The sequence below is a fragment of the Delphinapterus leucas genome, chromosome 9 (genome assembly GCF_059928025.1).
Source record: "Delphinapterus leucas isolate spDelLeu-1000000601 "Yukka" chromosome 9, BTC_Dleu_Yukka2, whole genome shotgun sequence".
Classification (NCBI taxonomy): Eukaryota; Metazoa; Chordata; class Mammalia; order Artiodactyla; family Monodontidae; genus Delphinapterus; species Delphinapterus leucas.
This window is the reverse complement of record NC_143137.1, coordinates 60,749,534-60,769,487: the sequence shown is the minus strand read 5'-3', so window position 1 is coordinate 60,769,487 and position 19,954 is coordinate 60,749,534. Positions and strand designations below refer to the sequence as shown.

Here is a 19,954-nt window from a genome sequence, read left to right as displayed (position 1 = left end):
CAGAAAAACACAAACTCCAAGCAAATTTAAGAGAGACATCTAATTGTTCTCCACTAGTACTAAAATACCATGCTCTTTTCCTGTGAAGAATTTTAAGTGAGTCATACTTTCCTTACTAAATCACTGTTTTACTTAACATATGGTAAAAAGAGTTAACTGTTTGGTAACTTGAAACTTTACACTCAATTAAACTGTACATTAGTATACACTACAGCTGGCAGAAAATAAAATAAGTATGATTACTATACACAATAGTTAGAACACACAGCATCAAGTGACATTTATCTGATAAAAGTGTGGAAAGTTGCAAAAAGTTAGTTTTACCTCCTAAAACCTCAGATTCCCACTGTCTAAACCAACAACAGAATTAAACAACTTGAAATTATGCACGACACCTTTTCCTGGCACCCAGGCAGAGCTATCACTGCCCAGTTTTTGGTAAATGAACATATTTCTGTTCGTTACACATTGGCCTAATTACTCTATTGCATTAAAGTTCTAACTTTATAATTAACTTTTAAAATCATAAGGAAACCAATTCATGGTTAGGATAATAGTTTTCAACCTGAAATGCTTTAAAAGGATATACCACAATAACTATAAGGAATTGAGAGAACTAGATTATAAATCTAGTCAACTTTTCCAAAGCTTGTGATGTTTTGTCATTTGACAATAATAATAAAGGGAGAGGGTAAGAGCTGGGCAAGAATAAATCCCCACCCCTAAATTTCGTTCATTTTTTTGCGTATACAATTCCAAATTCAGAGCTGTAAAGCCAATTTGTCAGCACCTACGAATCCCATCACACTTTTCTCGTCCTCCACGCAGCTAGTGCCCAAACACACCTGCCTCACTAGAGGCAGGGAAATTTAAAAGAACAAATCGGCCACAGACAAACCTGCTGGTCCAAGAGAGCCCTGAGGAAGTCCCCCGGCACTTGCGGAAGGCGCCCGCTCGCTGGGCGCTGGGGCGGCGCGGCAGCCCGGCTGCTCTCCTGGAAGATGTCCACACCTGAACGCCCGCAGGTCCGCAGGGAGAGGGCCCAGCGGGGCACGACCGCTAAGTGCTCAAGCCGCGCGGTCCGGAGCGCAGCCCGTGTCTCACCGTCGCGACCCGACGGCAGGCGACGCGCGAGGAGGCGAGGGGCACGAGAGGGTAAAAGGGAAGGACCCACGACCCTACATGTCAACAAAATAGCGGCCCGGTGGGCAGGCGGCCCCAATGGCAGTTCGCAGAGATGCCGGGAGCAGGAAGTGCCCCGCGCCTCCCTCAGGAACCCGCACGTCCCCAGCCCCGGCGACGACTCCGAGACACCTGTTTGGCGGCGCCGGGGGTGGGGTTCCACCCTCCACGCTCCCCCACTCACACACTCACGCTCCGAGAGGGGGAGGGCGAGGGGAACCGAGACATTGGACCCACAGTCTGAGGGCGCCTCCGCCGGCGTACCTGACATCAGCCTCGGCTCCCTCTCGCCCCTCCGGGGGGGCAGAGAGGGGGACGACACGAGCCCGGCGACCCTCGCTCTTCTCGGCAGCCGCAGAAGTGGCTCGTGGCTGCTAGCCGGGGCCGCCCGCTGCCGCCCAGATTATTCCCCGGCAGCGGTGGTGGCTGCGGCGGCGGCAGCAGCCGAGGCGGGCCCAGCGCGCGCTCCCGCCCGTTCGCTCCGCCCCTCCCCGCAGCGCGTCCAGGCCGCGGCCCGCGGACAGCGCAGCCGCCACCCAGGGCTCTCCTAGCGCTGACGTCGCAGCCGCCGCACCAGCCCCAGGGAAGGGAGGAGCGAGAGGGGGCAGGGTGGGGCGGGGCTACGACGACGTGTGGGCGCGGGCATTGGCAGTCGAGAGCACGCCCCGCCCTTGTGCGAAGGGGTCTGGGAAGTCGGGTCTTCTCTGAGCGATAGTCGCAGCTCTCTTGCGGCTCCTCGCAGGCGGCCTCCGGCTTCCTGATCTTGCTCTAGGGTTTTGCGTTAGCTTGCGGACCTTGAGAGGAGTTAAAAGCAGTGAGACATCAGGGACCGAGACTGCGGATACCTGAGGGACCTTTGTCTGAGGGACAGGCTCTTACCCTGCAGGAGTCTTATGGCCTCTAGCCTGCTCTTAAACAGTTCTTTTTACGCCTGTTATGCCCCCCTCCCGACTCTCTTTACTCAGTATCTCTCTGGCCTTAATGAAAGGAAACACGGCAAGATAGGTACGCGAACTGTTGTTGCATAACCAGGTATGTGAACCCGCAGGGGCTGAAAACCCAATTAGTGATACCACAAAGCCTCCTGAAGGCACACGTGGTCTTTGGTTCTGTCATTACTTCACTGCTGTCAGGCAATGGCCGGAAGAGCTTCCTCGGGTCCTTGCAAAACCTCACCCCCACCCCACCCCCCGCTTTAGTTGGCAAAGGGACTTTGTATCAGAAAACTGTTTTTGGATTAGAGCGAGGAGTCCTGGAGCGATTGAGGCAACCCCACAGCAGTCAGGATGTGGGGTAAGGTCTTGACTTTATTGGTGTTAACAGTCGTTTACAAGGCCTAGCCTGAGGGTGAGAAAGCTACCCTGCTTCCTTTAAATGCCCTCCTCAGCAGTTCTTTAGTGCCTTGTCCTCTGGGCTGGAATCTTGGTTTCCTCCACCTATCAGCTGTGTAACCTTGGCAAGTTACTTAACATGTCCGGGAGAAATAATAACGTTAGTAAGGTATTGTTGTTGTCCACCCCCCTTTAATTTGTTTACATTCAGCTTTAGTGTAGTTTAGCAGTATATGCGATTAATAAATCCGAAAGAATCTTCCAAAAGAGTTTTAAAACATCTAGATTCTTATCCAAACCTCTCATTTTTTCAGATGAGAAAGCTGAGGTCAGAAAGATAAACAGAGAAACCCGTTCTGGAAGAGAAGTGCAAGTATCTGATGTCCAGGTTAGTGCTGTTTCCTGGGCCCATGCCTCCAGACTTCTCTCTTGGATCCTTACCTCCATCATTTTCTTTCTTTCCCAGCCTCACCCCCTTTCCTTCCACAGCCACTGTGAAACAGAGAAAAGAGACCCTTCAGAGGTCAAAGTGTTCCAACTAGAAAGCAAAATGAAACAAAATACCTCAGGATTCTTATTTTAATTTTATTAATATTTATAATGAACAAGGAATAATATTTTTCCAATGAGCAAAGATAAGAAATCCTTTCAAGGATAAGCTCAGATACAGCATGTCTAAGATAATTTTCTTAGTGGCAAGAAGGTATGTTGATACGAACAACACCAGATCAAATCAGCCCCTCCTACCCTTCTGGGTATTTTTGAAAATAGCTGTTATTTTCATGAAAACAATACATACTTATTCAAATAAAAAAAATTTTTCCAAATCCCATAATTCAGAGGTAACCATTTTTAAAAGTTCATGTTATACTCCTCCAGACATCTCTAAGAATAAAAAATACATAAAGATATATAAATACAATGTATTTCATTGTATTTCATTATGTACACAGTTCTTTTCTCACTGAACAATATATCATGAATAACAGCATTTTTAAAAGTTGCATAATGTCCATTAAGTGGATGTACTATCATTTATCTAACCAGTATTCTATTGATTCATTTCTGTTTTTTTTCCAAATGTTTACTATTTTAAACAACTCTGTGATGAGCTTCTTAATGCATGTACCTTTGCACAACTGTGCAGCTGTCACCTTGAATAAATTCCTGGAAATGACATTCATGTCATTTTTCTTCATTATCAACTAGAAAAAAGAAAGTGTGATTACTTTGAATATAATTTATATGTGAGACTCAAAATGACCAGATTCTCCCATTTGAAACACAGATAAACCTTGGACAGTATGTTTGTCTGTCTGGTGTGGCGTTTCAGTAATGTATGTCAAAGCTCCTTGGAGCAGAATAATGTGTGTCAAGGCTCCTTGGAGCAGGGTGATAGACACTGATAGTTGATTAAACCCTTTCTTTCTTACTAGCAGAACTCTAATTTTTTTCAGGGTGACAGTGTGTCCAGTTAAAAATATTTACTTCCTCAGTCTCTAATAAGCCATGGTTTAGCCATGTGACCTGTCAGCAAAATGAAAGTAGATGTTGCTAGGAGAGGCTCAAAGTTTTATGGAAGAAATTTCCTGTTAGCCATTGGACCTATACCTGTCCTTTATCTTACCTGGAACAGTGACATGATGCTAGAGGTGGAGCAGCCTTATTTCAACCGCAAGAACAAGATAATAGCATAGGAAGCCAGAGGGGCCTGGGTTCATGATTGCTTTGGAGGGTAAGCTTACCCAGCTCTGGACTGCCCACTTCTGGATTTGTTGTTATGTGAGGGAAAAATTCCTCCTCTTTAAGGTCTTGTTGTTTGGGTTTTCCGTTATAAGCAGTGAATGAAAGTCCTAACTGACATAAAAAGATAGGAAAAGTCATTATTTATTTAGCACTACATGTAGAATTTTTTAATAGACAGGGTAAGGTGAAAATGGGGGCACAAAATCGAAACAAGCAACGGCAAAAAAACACTCTCTAATAAGCTTAGTTTTCCTTTAAATACCCAAATATTACGATTAGATTAACAAATCTTTTTGTAGTAATTAGATTAAATTCTATAAATTAAATTATATTTACTGGTTTAGTAGTTTTCAAATATGTTCACAGGTTCTTTCATACTTCTTTCAAAAGTGAAGCTTAATTCCCCTCACCTAATGTTTGTACTGTACTTAGTGACTTGTTCTCATGAAGAGAATATAGAAATGCTGTAGAGTGACTTCTTAGAGGAGACTATAAAACATATGCCAGCTTTCTTCTTGCTCTCTCTCTGGGATTGCTCGCTGGGGAAAGGTAGTTATGTCATAAGGACACTCAGCAACTTATAGAGTGACCCATGTTATGAATAATTAAGGCTTCAGCCAGTTAGGAACTGAGGACTCCTGGAAACAGCCATGTGAGTGAATTTGGAAGCAGATCCTCCAGCCCTAGTCAAGCCTTCAGATGACTGCATCCCTTGTCAGTATCTTTATTGTACCCAAAGAGAGTTTGTGAGCCAGAACCACTCAACTAAGCCACTCCCAAATTCCAGGCCCTCAGAAACTGTACAATAATAAATGTTTGTTGTTTCAAGCCACTAAGTTTTGGGATAATTTGTTGTGCAGCAAAGGTAATGACTATAGCTGGGTCTAACAGAGCCTACCTAGAACAATGCCTGACACATTTGTACGTATTATTTGTTGCTTGAATGAGTAAACAGTTGAATCAATATATCTTTTTCACTTAAAGGGTAACATACAATGCTGGTATTATTTTTGATCCCTGACACCTGTGTTACGTAAGGTTTTTCTGACATGATCATAGGGAGATCAATTGTGAATCTTACTGAGATCTGAACATTGACAATCCTGGAAGAAACATATAGTGAACAAAGCAATGGAACCCTTGAGACATGAATACTGCTCCCAGTTTTATCAGTGATTAGCTGAGTAGCAAGTCACCTAAGCCTTCTAAATCTCAATTTCACTATACATAAATTGGGGGAAATAATCCTGACTGGCCTCAAAAGGTAGTCAATGTGATTATATGTGACAGTATCATTCTTTTAATTACATTAGGTTTGTAATGTCTATCCTACTTTTTTTTTTTAATTAGTTAATTTATTTTTGGTTGCGTTGGGTCTTCATTGCTGCGTGCGGGATTTCTCTAGTTGCGATGAGAGGGGGCTACTCTTCCTTGCGGTGCGTGGGCTTCTCATTGCAGTGGCTTCTCTTGTTGCGGAGCACGGGCTCTAGGCACATGGGCTTCAGTAGTTGTGGCATGTAGGCTCAGTAGTTGTGGCTTGCGGGCTCTAGAGCGCAGGCTCAGTAGTTGTGGTGCATGGGCTTAGTTGCTCCACGGCATGTGGGATCTTCCCAGACCAGGGCTCGAACCTGTATCCCCTGCATTGGCAGGTGGATTCTTAACCACTGTGCCACCAGGGAAGCCCTGTCCTTTTTTATTTTTAAGCAATTGAGTATTAAATATTTTAGGTGTGTATAACATTGATTTTTCTTTCAAGAAGTGATAACTAATAACTGATTTTACTGTGTACCTTTGTAAAATATTATCATCATTCACAGTAAGCAGTTAGGATTTAAGAGTATGGAAGGATGGTAAGTTATTATATGTCAGAGCTCATTTTATTAGCCTGTTGAAATATGATTGCACTTTAAAAAGAATACATAATTATGACTGGCTCCTTTCTCTTTTCAGGACTTAATTTGTAATTATGGTTGGGTGTGTGCCCCTCTTTATGGATGGTTGGGTGTGTGCCCCTCTTTATGGATGGTTGGGTGTGTGCCCCTCTTTATGGTAACAGTGGTAGTTAAACATACTTAGTAATAAACATACTTTTAACCAATAATTTGGTCTGAATGTAAGTATTTATTCTAGAGCAAAATTATACCCAAGAGCAAGAAAATAAATGGTAGAATACATGTCTTTCTCTTTCAGAGAGGAAGACTTGGGCACGAAAGGGAAGGCTTTATATAATGGAACATCAGAGGTAAAGATTATGCAATTAGAGACAATGCACAATTTGGCGGTGTGACTAACTCCAGAGGTAAACATATGAGGATGAGTAAGACAGAGCTTCAGTGTAAGATTCAAGTCTTGATAATGTAACGGATGAATTATCGAAACTTCTAGTTTTGTTCTATTTCCTTTCTTGTTTTCTGCTATTCAGGTGTGACTCTAAATCAGTTGAAACTACTGACTCCTCTAGATATCAGATTATTTGTGGTTTTAGTTGACCCTGGCTACCTCCCACCATTATTCACTTGAATAGGAAGAAGAAACGTAGAAAAAAAGAGAAAGAGCTTTCTTTTCTGGAGATAGTGTGCTTTTCAACGGAGCTTCTCATCTCATATTGAAAATTCCTGCCAGGTTACAGTATTTTCATTCTGTGGAACCTAAGAGAGCATTTTCCAGACAGTTTTTATTCCTTGCACATCTTCACAAAATCAACCAAGATTTTGAGACAGTTGGAAAGGCTAGTGTTACTTTCTGGATTGACTGACACATGAAGGGGATAAAGGTGGAGAACGGAGCAGAGGGGGACATAAAGAAAAAAGAAAAGTCTGGGAAATACTTTTAATCTCAAGGGAAGAAGCCTCAGCATGACTCACAACATGTTAGCTTGAAAGCAGAGACTGCCTTGTGAGCACTGAGGAACCAGAGAAATACTCAACTTAGAAGGTTGGGCTCCCTGGGTTACCCTGTGTTCCTCTAGTTTCCTGGAATAAGACTCAGAATATTCGTTAATTATATTCCCTGGTGGCTCAACAAAAGCAGAAAACATTTGTTGTAAATGGAGTAGGTGATGCTTTAAAATCCATAAACAGTAAATTATTTATAAATGTGTTTGTTACCTCTGTGATTGTAAAGAACTGACTTACAAATTTTAGCTGCATAACGTGGCACAATTGTTTTCTTCTTTCTTTTAAGTTGTATTTAAATGTTTTTAAATCTAAGAATGGATTGGGGTAGATATTTTGTTGGGTTTCTGTCCATCATCCATTGAGAAGCACCCTCTTCCTCTTCCTTTTTCCTCCAGTTCCCATCTAGAGATTTGGTCCTTACAGCCATGTTTATATGCTAGGACCTTTCTCCCTTCTTGATTGGATAGAGTTTGATCCTTGAAGGAATCTGAATCAATCAGATTCTCTCCTCTGAGAATTTAGAATTGGAAGAGAGGTCTTAGTTTCTCTCTATTGAACACTGAAACTGTAACCCAAACAGGGGCTTGTAACCCAAACGTGTGAGCTCAAGATAAGGGGAACCCATTGTACAGGGAGAGAGAAAAATGAAGCAGACTATCTGAGAAGAGAAATGACCTTGAGCTTTGGTGATCTCACAGAAACAGAGAAAGAAAGGGGAGAGTGTCATCATTTTTTAGCTTCTCACAGACTTTTCATGACACCCGCAAATGGCCCGACTGCTCTTGAGTTCCATGAATCCCTCCACTGTATTCTTATATTAAGTTACACTTTTTATTGTTAAGTTAGTTTGAGTGGATAATTTTTCCATTCTTTAGAGTACATTTCATCACTTCATTTAAGAGCGATCTAAATGGTTTTTTTCATTTATAAGAAGTAAAAAGCATTTTGAAAGCTTTGGTCTGAGGAGTAACATAAAACTTATGAAAAACGCAAAAGCTTCAGTCTTTTGAATAAAAAGAGCAAAATGGCAGAGTAGGAAGCTTCCCACTCTTGTTCTCCCACAGAAACATGGAAAAACAAGCAGAAACCGTCAGAATCAATTTTTGAGAACTCTGGAAAATAGTTGAAAGTTTACAGCAACCAAATGAGCACTGAATCAAGGCGCTTCAAAATAGTAGGAAGGGCTGCTCTCACCTTTTGAGATCGACCACACTCTGTAGAGTTTGTTTCTCCCAGGGCCTCTCACCTTCTGAGATGACCCACACTCTGTCTGTGGCATGTGTATCTCCCTAAAGAAATCTGGTTTCCTGCCTGTTCTCAGTGCAGAGCCTTCTTGCCTGCCTGCTTATATCCTTCACAAGTGTCCGATATTAATAAACCTACTTCTTGCTTATCCCTTTGCCTCTCGCTGAATTCCTTCTGTGCTGAGACTTAAAGAATCCGAGTTGCATTGAGTCCTGAGACCAGGTGTGTGGTTTCAACTGGGAGATTGTGGGTTCAAGTCCAATCTGGAGTGCAACTGGGTTCGAGTCCCATCTGAGGTGTGATTGGGTTCAGAGTCCCAATCTGAGGTGTGCGGTTTCATCTTTGGAAGGCCACATAAGAAATTGGTAAGAGTGGCTGCCTCCAGAGAGGTGACCAGTTCCCCAACCAGGGATTGAACCTGTGCTCTCGGCAGTGACAGCACAGAGTCCTAACCACTGGACCTCCAGGGAATTCCCTAAAACTTTATAATTTGGTTTATTAATAAGTAATAGAAAAAAACTTTGATATCTGTAATGTACATTATGTGGCAAAGTTTATCAGCCCAGCTATTTCCCAATCAAATTGATTTTCTGCTATCTTTATTTTATGAAGTGTTCTGCCCATTAAATTCAAAATAGCTGTGAAAAAAAAAGTAGGAAGATTTTGTAGTGATTTACTTGTCCTTCCACTACCTCTACCCCTGCATGGGGACAGTCTTATAAAATGTCAGTAGTCTTAAAGTGGCAACAGTCTTAAAGCAGCAGTGGTCATAAAGCTGTTGCAGTCATAAAAAGGCAGCTATCTTAGAACGGCAACAGCCCATGTTTCCACTGTGGGACTGTTTCCGTTCTGGAGGGAGCAAAGCTGACCCTGCTCACACATTGTTGTAAAATCTGTTCTAATCTGTTGGGGGGTGCTGTGTACTGAATTGTGTTCCCCAAAATTCATATGTTGAAGCACTAATCCTCACTGTGACTGTGGGGCCTGTGAGGAGGTGATAAAGGTTAAATGAGGCAATAAGGGTGAGACTCTCATTCAATAGATTTAGTGCCCTGTAAGAAGAAGAGACACCAGAACTCGCTCTCTCTCTTTCTTTCCATCATGTGAGGACACAGTGAGAAGGCAAACTAAATTGGCAGGTACCTTGATTTTTGAATTTCTAGCCTCCAGAACTGTGAGAGAGAATTTCTGTTATCTAAGCTATCCAGGCTGTGGTATTTTGTTACAGCCGCCCAAGCAGACTAGTATGGGGACAACCTAAAGGACGGATGCTAGGTGTTCCACTCTGTCTCCCCTATTTCAGAACTCAGGAGAAAGAGCTTGAAAATACTTCAAGCCAAATTAACAATCCTCAGACACTTGGGGCAGAGATTATGGTTGAAACATACAATAGACTGTCTAAGGCAAAAACTGGGGAGAGTTTCTTTGGGAAATTAGGACATTTAAAAGCAGCTATGTATACGTGAGGATTTAGAAAGCCGTGTACATACCCAGGGTAAGACACATGCTCAGAAAATACCTGAGAAGAACCTAAGCTTTTCCTTAGGCTGATCCCTTGGCACAGTGCAAGCCTGGCAAGTTGAAGATCAGAGCCAATTTGCCAAGACTTGTAGGTTCCTAGCTTTCAAAGAAATTTCTATCAAAACACCAGCTGAACACAAGCTAAGGAACAGAGACTAATGACCACATTGACAAAGAATGCAGTCTTTGCAGTAGTAGTTTGGGAACAACATTGAACAAACTGATTGCTACAGCCTTCAACAACCAAAAAGTAGCAAGCCCTGTGAGAGGGAGAGAATCTGACTTCCAGGTACCATGCTACAATAGAAACTAAATAGTTTTCATCAAAAAAATCACAAGGCATACAAAGAAACAAGAAAGTATGGCTCTTTCCAAGCAATGAAATAAATTGGTAGAAACCATCTCTGAGGAAGTCCAGACATTGGAATTACTAGACAGAGATTTTAAAACAACTGTGTTAAATATGCTGAAAGAACTAATGGAAAACATGGACAAAGAACTAAATGAAATGAGGAAAAGGATGTATGGACAAAATTAGAATATCAATAAAGAGGATTATAAAAAGGAACTAAAGAGAAATTCTGGAGCTGAAGACTACAATAGCCACAACTTGGACAAACTTGGCTTTACAACAAACCAGCTTTTTATGCAGAAGACTCCCATTGGGTGATGACATTCCTTAACTCAGGTCATAAAATTTGTCATGGTTTAGTGTGGTTTAGTGGAAATATCTTGGACTTTGAAGTAAGATTGATGTGTTTGAATTATAGCTATAAATAAAAATAACAATGACTAAGATTACTAACTAAAGTAGAGAAAGCTCTAAGAAGGAAGAACTCAGAGTCTAAGGCTTGTCACATAATGTCTGCTACTTACTTGCTATTATATTAGGCACTGTGCTAAACAGTTAACTAACTGATTTATTTTAATCTTCATGTCAACTCTCTGAAGTAGGTGTTATCAACCTTATTAACTGATAAAGAAACTAATCTTAGAGATTAAGCACTTGTAAGTAGTATAACAAGGATTCCAACCCAGTTTTTAAAAACTGCTTTATTGAGGAATAAGTGACATGAAATAACTATATATACATAAGGTGTGTGTATAATATGGTATTTTGACAGACGTATACACCCACGAAACCATCACCACAGTCGAGATAGTGAACATATCTATTGCCCCCAAAAGTTTTCTCCTTTCACTCCCCACCCCATCCCATCTCCAAGCAACCACTATTCTACTTTCTGTTACTATGGATTAGTTTGCATTTTCTAGAGTTACATAAACGGAGTTGTACAATGTGTGCTCTTTTTTATCTGGCTTTTTTCACTCAGCATAATTACTTTGAAATGAAGCCATATTGCATATATCAATAGTTCATTTCTTTTTATTGCTGAGTAGTATTCCATTATAAGAATATACCACAATTTGTGTATCCATTCACTTGCTGATGGACCTTTAACCCAATCTGACCTTAAACGATGCAGCACTCTCTTTGGCTCCCTCACTTACCATGTGGTCTTGGGAAACCTAATTATTCTCTCTGATGCTCAGTTTTTCTCATTGTAAAATGGCAATAATGTGTTTTTTTTGCCACAGGATTGTTATGAGTAAATCAAATAACATGTGAAAGCACTTAGTACTGTGCCTGGCACACAGTAGGTGCTTATAAATATCATTCATTTTTCCCCAGGAAAGAAAAATCTCCAGGAAGGGAATAAGGAAAAAAATATAGCAGTACATGCCTTTCTGGCTCTTTCTTCCTGTATTTTCACCTAATTCTTGAAGATTTCTCACTTTAATTTCCCCTGCTTGCATTTCATCTGTACCCCATGAATATGATGTTCCCCTTTTCTCTCTGACCCAAATATGGACACAGACTTTCTTTTCCCCAAAACATGACTGAAATAGAGTGATATTTTCACAAAAATTAAGGGATATATTAAAGGGGTCTAATTACATAAAACTAAGCAGCGTAAAAATAGTCATGTCTCCTAGATGCCTGCTCCCATCCCAAGTAATCCCAGCAAAATAAGTCAGAAAGCTTTTTGTTTTCAATTTTTATTTTGACATAATTTCAGACTTTACAGAAAAGTTGCAAAAATAGTACAAGAAAACTTCATACAACTTTTTCCTTGATTATTGTTTTAAAATTTTAACAACTTGAAATATTTTCTTATTCTTCTGCCTCCAAAATTTAGGCTAAGAGTGGCTTGACAGAAAATACTCAATTAACTCAATATGGTAATAAATATAACAACAATAACAATTCCAAAAATTGCTTACTGAACCTGATAAGTGCCAATCTACTCAGTGTTGAACTTGGACTATCACCTACTCCTAACCGTATATGACAGTTACTATTATTACATTCATCTAATAGATGAAGATATTGACACATAAAGAGTTTTAGAATCTTGCCCAAGGTCACACAGATAGAAATCTTGTCCTGCTGAATGCAAATGAAACCAACAAGATTCCTGACTCATGTTTTTAATGCTAATCTTTTAAATGAAGTATCTACAAGCTGCAGCCTTTTGGCTAAATCCAGCCTGTAAAAGAGCTTTATTTAGTCCCAGATCTGCTTAGGCAAGGATCACCATCCTCTTATACAGATGCGTGGGCGCAACCGGGTCTTCACTCCTTCCTAACCTGGCCTCAGTCTTTCAGTTATCTGGTCATCTTCTCTCACTGACTACTGTGATTTCTTGTCCTGCTCACAGAAAAACACCAGCCTGACTCTAAGTTCCAACTTCCCAAACACCATTTGGTCCTTCTAGTGAGGGTCTCAGGTCTATAGGAAATACCTAAGTGCCCAATAAAGTTGACAGGCAAGGTTAATCTTCACCAAGTGGGGGCATTTCTGGGGCATTTTATGATGACTCACTCCAGACATATTAAATGATAAAAACAATACTGTGCATGTGATCAAAGGGAGCAAACCTGAGGTGGACGTAGTTATGCATTGCTCTGATCTCCCTTCAGGACTAAAAGAATTATCCCCCAGCTATTGGGAGTGCTGCCAACAGCCAACCCTCAGCTGCCAACCCTCTCAGGGAATTGCCTCTGGTGCAGCTACCTGCCTCAACTCAAGACCACACCTTCTTTCAGGGCACCCACATCCAGTGACTAATTAGCACAGGGGTATAAAAACCAGCCTCCCAACCTCAACCTGTAATATTCTCTAGGGCCGTTCCACCATCAGAGTTCCCCATGGGGTTGACTAAGGCCTTTGTTAAGACTACATCATAGTTCAGTTTCTCCTTCTGTCCAGTCTTGCTTCTTTCTCTTCCCTTTCACAGGCATTGATCTCAAAAGTACTCCCTAATAAGCTGTATGTATTCTGATCTCTGTTTCAGAATTTGTTCTCTGGGGAACCCAGCCTATGACAAAACCTAAAACAAGGACATGTCCAAAAATGTGTAGTATCTACAGGGATTGTATCAGAGAAACCAGTCCCTGAGAACAATGTTAGCAGATGACAGAGGGAAAGCAGAATTCTTTCCTTCTGTTTGGGCAGAACTGCCTCTATATACAAACACAGCAGTAATCAGAAGAAGCAATTAGTATTGAAAGAAAAATAATGAGCCATAATATATAAGCAATTTAAAGAGTTTAAGCAACTGTAAGAGCATTATCAGTCAAGATCACATTCCTTATTCCCATGTACATTAGACTTTGGTCAAGGATATAAATGATAGGGGGAAAAGACAGGGGTAGGGGTTAAGGATGGAAAGTGGAGGCTGGTAAGTAGGAAGATAACACTTTATAGTTGAAACCTGAAAGATCTAGATGGAAATTGAAGATGGTATACAAAAATAGAATAGAAAGAAACCTCTAGAGTTCAGAAGAACCAGAACTCTAGTTCTGTGAGGAGACCAGAATTTGTACTCTGTATAAAATGCGGAGAGGTTCTAGGGGCAAGAAGCATGCCCATGTGGGGCAGGAAAGAGTTGAAGGATAGAATAAAGATGAGGAAAGTTAACTAGTTTTGCTTCTCATGTGCAAATGGCCATTTATTGTGTGGTTGGTTTTTATCTTTGAAGTACAGACACATCCCCCAATTTATTAACATGAGTGAGTACAAAGCTCCCTAGAGTATGAGAAAGGAAATGAGAAAAGAGACTGTGCTCCAGCTTACCAAGCTCCCAGCTGACTGAAAGGCCTCTTCCCTTTTCTGCCATTATATGTTAAGTATGTTTATATGAACTGTTGTGATACTATTTTAAAATTGTTTCTTTAGGAAAATGCATCCATACTTCAAGTTGGATCACCTTAAAATGAGTTTTTGAAATGCACCTCACACAGAGATAGGGGACTTCTGGTTTACTAACATTAACGGTCTAGATGTTGCAGATAAATAAAATTCAGGTGGTAAAACAGTGACTTGCCAAAGGCATCATGATCAAATTAAGCTAAGATTAAAATTTCATGCACCTTCATTCAGTCTGTAAAACTTCTTTTTCTCTAAGGAGCATTTGTCTTGAAGAGATTATTGGGGAGGGGGGCTAGAGGGGAAGGAACAAACTACCATAGTCCAATGAACAGACCACTTTCTTTTCTTTCTCTCTCCCTCTTCTCCTTTGCATTTCTATTTCTCTTCCAATCTATTTCTTTCCTCCTCCGTCTCTTCCTCTTCCTCTGTTTGGTTGGGGGGGCGGGTGGGGATTTTGTTTTTCTCCTCTCCTTTTTCTTTGTTTTCTGGTCTTTCACTGCTCTCAGTATTTGGCCTGGCTCTTTTGATTTTCTAGTCCTTATTTTTATACGTGCCAATCCTAGTAGAGAAAGGAATGTCACTATTACTATCATTTTTTAAAAAAAACATTTACGTTCTTAACTCTTTCTGGCTCTGTGCTAAGCATTATAAAAAAGGAAATTGTGTAGACAGTGTGTGACTTCCAAAAGTATATAATCTATTTTGAATTCAGCTGCGATTTTATAATACCCTCACGATTCTTGACTTTTGTTTGTTTGTTTCTCAGTTCCATTAAAAATCTGGTGATAGCAATGAATTGCCTCCCTCCAAAAATGCATAAGTCACAAATATACCCAATTTGCATGCAATTTCAGAAGGTGCAAAAACTCCCTGAACCCCTTAGGAGTTTATGACCTCATATCAAGAACCCTACTGTTGTCTCAATACATTTACAAATATCACACAATTTGAGATAGGAGTGGTATCTTAAAACATAATCCATTTTAATTCACTTCATTAAGAAAATCAATAGGCTGTATATAACAGCCATTTTTTGTGGTTGCAGAGGTAAAAGGGGAAGAAATGTTTTCAAATTACAAGTATATTATAACATTATCCAAAAGGAAGAAACATTTATTGAGTACTGCCTACTATATACATACCAATTTCCTACATGATACAGCTGTTGTAAAAATTATATGTCTACATATATTACATGTCTACAAATATACAACTATGTACATATGTATTATACATGTATACAACATATGTGCTTATATAATATATAAAGCATATATATGTTAAATTTTCACAACAGCTGTATCAGGTAGGACTCATCAGATAGGGAAATTGAGCTCAGTGAGATCAAATAGCTAATTCAGGTCACCTGCTAGTGAACAATAGCTGAGGATTCTAACCCACATCTAACTCCAGTGCCCCCTTGGAGGATGATTTCTTATTTATCTTTTCTGCTTAACACAAAACTTAGCACATAGGAGGTATTCATGGAAAGTTGAATGTTGATTGAATTAAACTGAACAGGGTCAAGTACAGAGCCCTGTAGTAGATTCCTGGAGACTAGATACAACTCTCTCCACTGCCACCCACCCCCATTTAATTTCATTTCGTTAGAGAAAAGCAACGGGGCATTCTAATAAGTTCTGAAGAGTAGAGGGGAGTCTACAAAATTGCAGAGAAATGTAGTAATTTTCCTCTGTTCATCAGAGAGATATGTTTCCAGCAGTGTGAGGGTAACAGGCTTGAATGTGCCAATTTTCATTTGGAAGGAGTGTACTGCAAAGTTAATGCAATATTAAGTTGGGGAAACCATTTTCAATTTAGTGAGTCCTTTGAATATTAAAGGAAGCATCCTAACTGAGGCTCCTGAAATATAAAGAACAATTTGAAACATGCCTAGGAGGAAAATACAGCAATTTTAGCATAAGGAAGTTCTCAAATGAAGTCTAATTTTAAAGGAAAAAGAATCTCATTGATTGAAGAAATTGTTCAGAACATATATGTACATACTCTGAGGCTAGCTAATGAAGGAAACCATAATTTGAAGAGAGTTGGTGAGGAAAATGAAAGTAATATCAGAATGTGGGCACCTCTTAGATAGAGGCTGATTATACTTTAAAAGAATGTTTAAGAAAGCTAATAAACACTCAACTAAGTTGAACAGAAAATACATCAGAAGTAACTATAATGTTAGAAGCCAGTCAAGACAACGGAGTAATGGAGAATCAGTGACTGTTTCCTTGATTTAAAAATAAGCCCATCCGTGGGACTTCCCTGGTGGCGCATTGGTTAAGAATCTGCCTGCCAGTGCAGAGGACATGGGAAGATCTTTCTGGTCCGGGAAGTTCCCACATGCTGTGGAGCAACTAAGCCTGTGTGCCACAATTACTGAGCCTATGTGCCACAACTACTGAAGCCTGTGCGCCCTAGAGCCCACACCCCGCAACTACTGAGCCCGCTTGCTGCAACAACTGAAGCCCACATGCCTAGAGCCCATGCTCTGCAACAAGAGAAGCCACCGCAATGAGAAGCCCATGCACTGCAACGAAGAGTAGCCCCCGCTCGCCACAACTAGAGAAAGCCTGCGTGCAGCAACAAAGACCCAACAGAGCCAAAAATAAAATAAATTAATAAAATAAAAATAAAAATAAGTAAGCCCATCTTGACTTCAGGTCAGGGCAAGATCATTATGTATAGTTTCTGAATTTTTCCAATCTTTTCCTAAAAACATAGTAAATAACTAGAATAGCAAAAGAAAAATTCTACTCACAACATCCTCCAGAAGGCCAACCAAAACACCCCCATGAACCTCAGAACACCAGTGGGTGCTGCCTTACCCAAACCACAGATGATGTAGGACCCATACAGGACATGCCTAGGTTTAGCAGCTATGCAGAGCTAGTGGAGGAGAAAGAAGAAGTTTTAATGGTTCTATGGACATTGCAGTACAACAACTGCCAACAAATCCTAAAAAAGAGAAAGTCCCTCCTTGAATGGGATTTTCAGCAAGTGAATATTGTGAGAATAACAGTGAAAAGGAGAAGGTTCCCGACTCCGGTTATGGGTGAGTGGAATAAAAGGTACACAGCTACACACTAAGGGACTATGGAGAGATCAGAAGATACTGCAGTGACTTAAGTGCTCAAAGAACTGAGAAATATCTAATAAAAACTCCTTTCCTAAGGAAAATGCTACTGTGAAAAGAATTCAGATTGATCAGGACAGGAACTCTGAGGGCAAAGAGAGAAAATGATCAAACTCTTTGGGGAGAGGTAGGACTCCAGAGAAGGCAGAGCTCAGAAAATGGGTATAACTACACAGAGTGGTTATTTAAATATATATTTGTGTATCTGTCTGTCTGTCTGTCTATCATCTATCTTTGTGATAACAATAGAGGAGAGAGCTCCTAAGCAGTAAAGATAAGAAAGGTACCACGGTGCCTCTCAATCCCCCTACAAGGGAACCACTTTCTAAAAGCACAGCACACTCAAATTGTTTATATGTGAACAACAGAAAAGAATATTGTCAAAAACCAAACATACTATTATATTTTAAAAAATGGACTAAATAATGCATTCCAGACAATATACAATCAAAAAGCAGATAAAAACTAAATAATATAACAGAATTATCTAAAAGAAACTAAGAAAACAATAAAAACTATAAAAGAACAGGACCTCCCTGGTGGCACAGTGATTAAGAATCCACCTGCCATTGCAGGGGACATGGGTTTGAGCCTTGGTCCAGGAAGATCCTACGTGCTGCGGAGCATCTAAGCCCATGCGCCAGAACTACTGAGCGTAAGCTCTAGAGCCTGTGAGCCACAGTTACTGAGCCCACACACCACAACTACTGAAGCCCGCGCACCTAGAGCCTGTGCTCCACAGCAAGAGAATCCAGCACAATGAGAGAAGCCTGCGCACCACAACGAAGAGTAGCCCCCGCTCGCCGCAACTAGAGAAAGCCTGTGCGTGCAGCAATGAAGACCCAATGTGGCCAAAAATGAATAAATAAATAAATAAAATAAAAAGACAGTAATTTAAAAAAACTATAAAGAATGGCATGTATTAGAATTAGGAAACTCAGAATTTAGAAGGCTAAACATCAGTTGGGGATGGATATGATTCAAAACTGAGCTTAAGTCACTGTAAAGGCTGGTCTGTTTCCAGTTTACCCTTCCTTACTCATAAAGTGTGTCCCTTTTTGGTCCCAATTGAGATTTATACATCTCCTCTTCCCTGCATGGCTAAGAACTCCAATTTTCCTCCAGTCCTTTGAAACTATCAGAAGTTTTTCTCAAATTCTCATCCTTTCAGCTACTGTTCTCATATAGGCAAATATTTCAAGGCTGAAAGCAATGACACATACCAGGCTCTGGGATTCCCTTATTTTCTGGATAAAATCCCCATAAATCCTCACTTCCTGAGTGAGGATTCTTCAAATACCTTCACATTGTTCTGAAACAACCTAGTCCACCATTGTCAGAAACAGAATTTGGGAAATAAAATTGACAAAGGAGGAGAAAGAAAAAAGGAAAAATAAAAGGATTTGAAAGAAAAAGTATACAGAAGACAGGAAAAGAAGATCCAACATAAGTACAATTTATGTTGGAGGAGGAAAATAAAAGCAATAGAACAAAACAAATACAAAAATCCATAATGCAAGATTTTCTTAAAATTAAAAAAAATCGAACATCTATAATGAAAGAGCACACCATCCATGGTCCATTGGAAAATGAACCCAGAATTGTCAACACCAATACATACTCTGGTAAGACTGGACAACAAAGAAAAAACTCTGGATGTTCAGGCACAAAGAGCAAGTCACTTATAAAGGAAAAATAAAATCATATATTCATCAGATTGATCCACAGCATAGGACAGTAGGGAAACATATTTAAGATAACCGAGGAAAGAAAATATCAAACTGATTTTTATACACACCCAAACTTGCTTTTAAGTATAAAAGTTACAGAAAAACAAAGCAGTTGTGAACATGCACGAACTCATGGAATGTTGCTCCTTGAGAAATTTACCTAGAAAACAATCTTCAGACAACCAACAGATCATAGGAGATGCTTCAGCTAAATGTCAGGCACATAATAACTTGCCAATAAATGTTACTTTAACAAATGGATAGATATATGGATACATGGGTTAAAGAATAAACTTACGTATTTCAGGATATACCTGGTAGGGAAAAGGAAAGGGTCATCCATATTACTAGTTACCAGAGAGCTAGGAATATGAAGTCAAAGAATCTTAGTTCTGAGAAAATTTTTTTAGATCAAGATGAATAAACTGTGTCAAAGATTTGCCCAAGACGCACAAATGGACCATGGATGAGCCAGGAAATAGATCCAGAGTTTTCTGATGCTTAGTGAAGTTCTCTTTAAAAACTCATGCACGAGGACTTCCCTGGTGGTCCAGTGGCTAAGACTCTGCGCTCCCAATGTAGGGGGCCTGGGTTCTATCCCTGGTCAGGGATCTAGATCCCACATGCCGCACTAAGAGTTCACATGCTGTAACTAAAAAATCCCACATGCTACAACTAAAAGATCCCTTGTGCTGCAACTAAGACCGGGTACAGCCAAATAAATAAATAAAGTAAAAACTCATTCATTGACAAAGTGTAACCTTTAAATAGCATTATTCATTTTTTTCCCCAAAATAGACTAGTCCTGTTTTCTGTATCCCATAGTAAAATGTTTACTGAAAACTGGGCCACAACATTTTTTCATCAACTTCAAAAATTTACAACAACAATTTATTTATTATAGAAAAATTAGGGAAAAATTCACTTACAATCTCATCATCTTT

At 40.2% G+C, this 19,954-nt stretch overlaps 1 protein-coding gene and 1 long non-coding RNA gene across 10 annotated transcripts in view; one reads left to right on the top strand and one right to left on the bottom strand.

The window, feature by feature from the left end:
* C1GALT1 (core 1 synthase, glycoprotein-N-acetylgalactosamine 3-beta-galactosyltransferase 1) overlaps window positions 1-1,703 on the bottom strand; it is a 144,215-nt gene extending 142,512 nt beyond the window's left edge. For 4 of the 9 annotated variants that reach the window (XR_016394213.1, XR_016394214.1, XM_089917042.1 and 1 more), the window contains exon 1: window positions 1,447-1,703. Coding sequence is in view for 3 of the 9 variants with exons in the window: in XM_089917042.1 (XP_089773168.1) it covers window positions 1,447-1,453 (7 nt within the window). In the remaining 6 variants the exon portion in view is untranslated. Of the gene's footprint in view, window positions 1-898; window positions 1,349-1,446 lie in introns of those variants that run through there. The other 5 variants (XM_089917043.1, XM_089917046.1, XM_089917044.1 and 2 more) reach the window with 4 other exon arrangements.
* Window positions 1,588-19,954, top strand: part of LOC149748418 (uncharacterized) — a 117,804-nt gene continuing 99,437 nt past the window's right edge. Inside the window, exons 1-2 of the long non-coding RNA XR_016394215.1 lie at window positions 1,588-2,214; window positions 2,828-2,901. This is a non-coding gene — a long non-coding RNA (uncharacterized LOC149748418). The remainder of the gene's footprint in view (window positions 2,215-2,827; window positions 2,902-19,954) is intronic.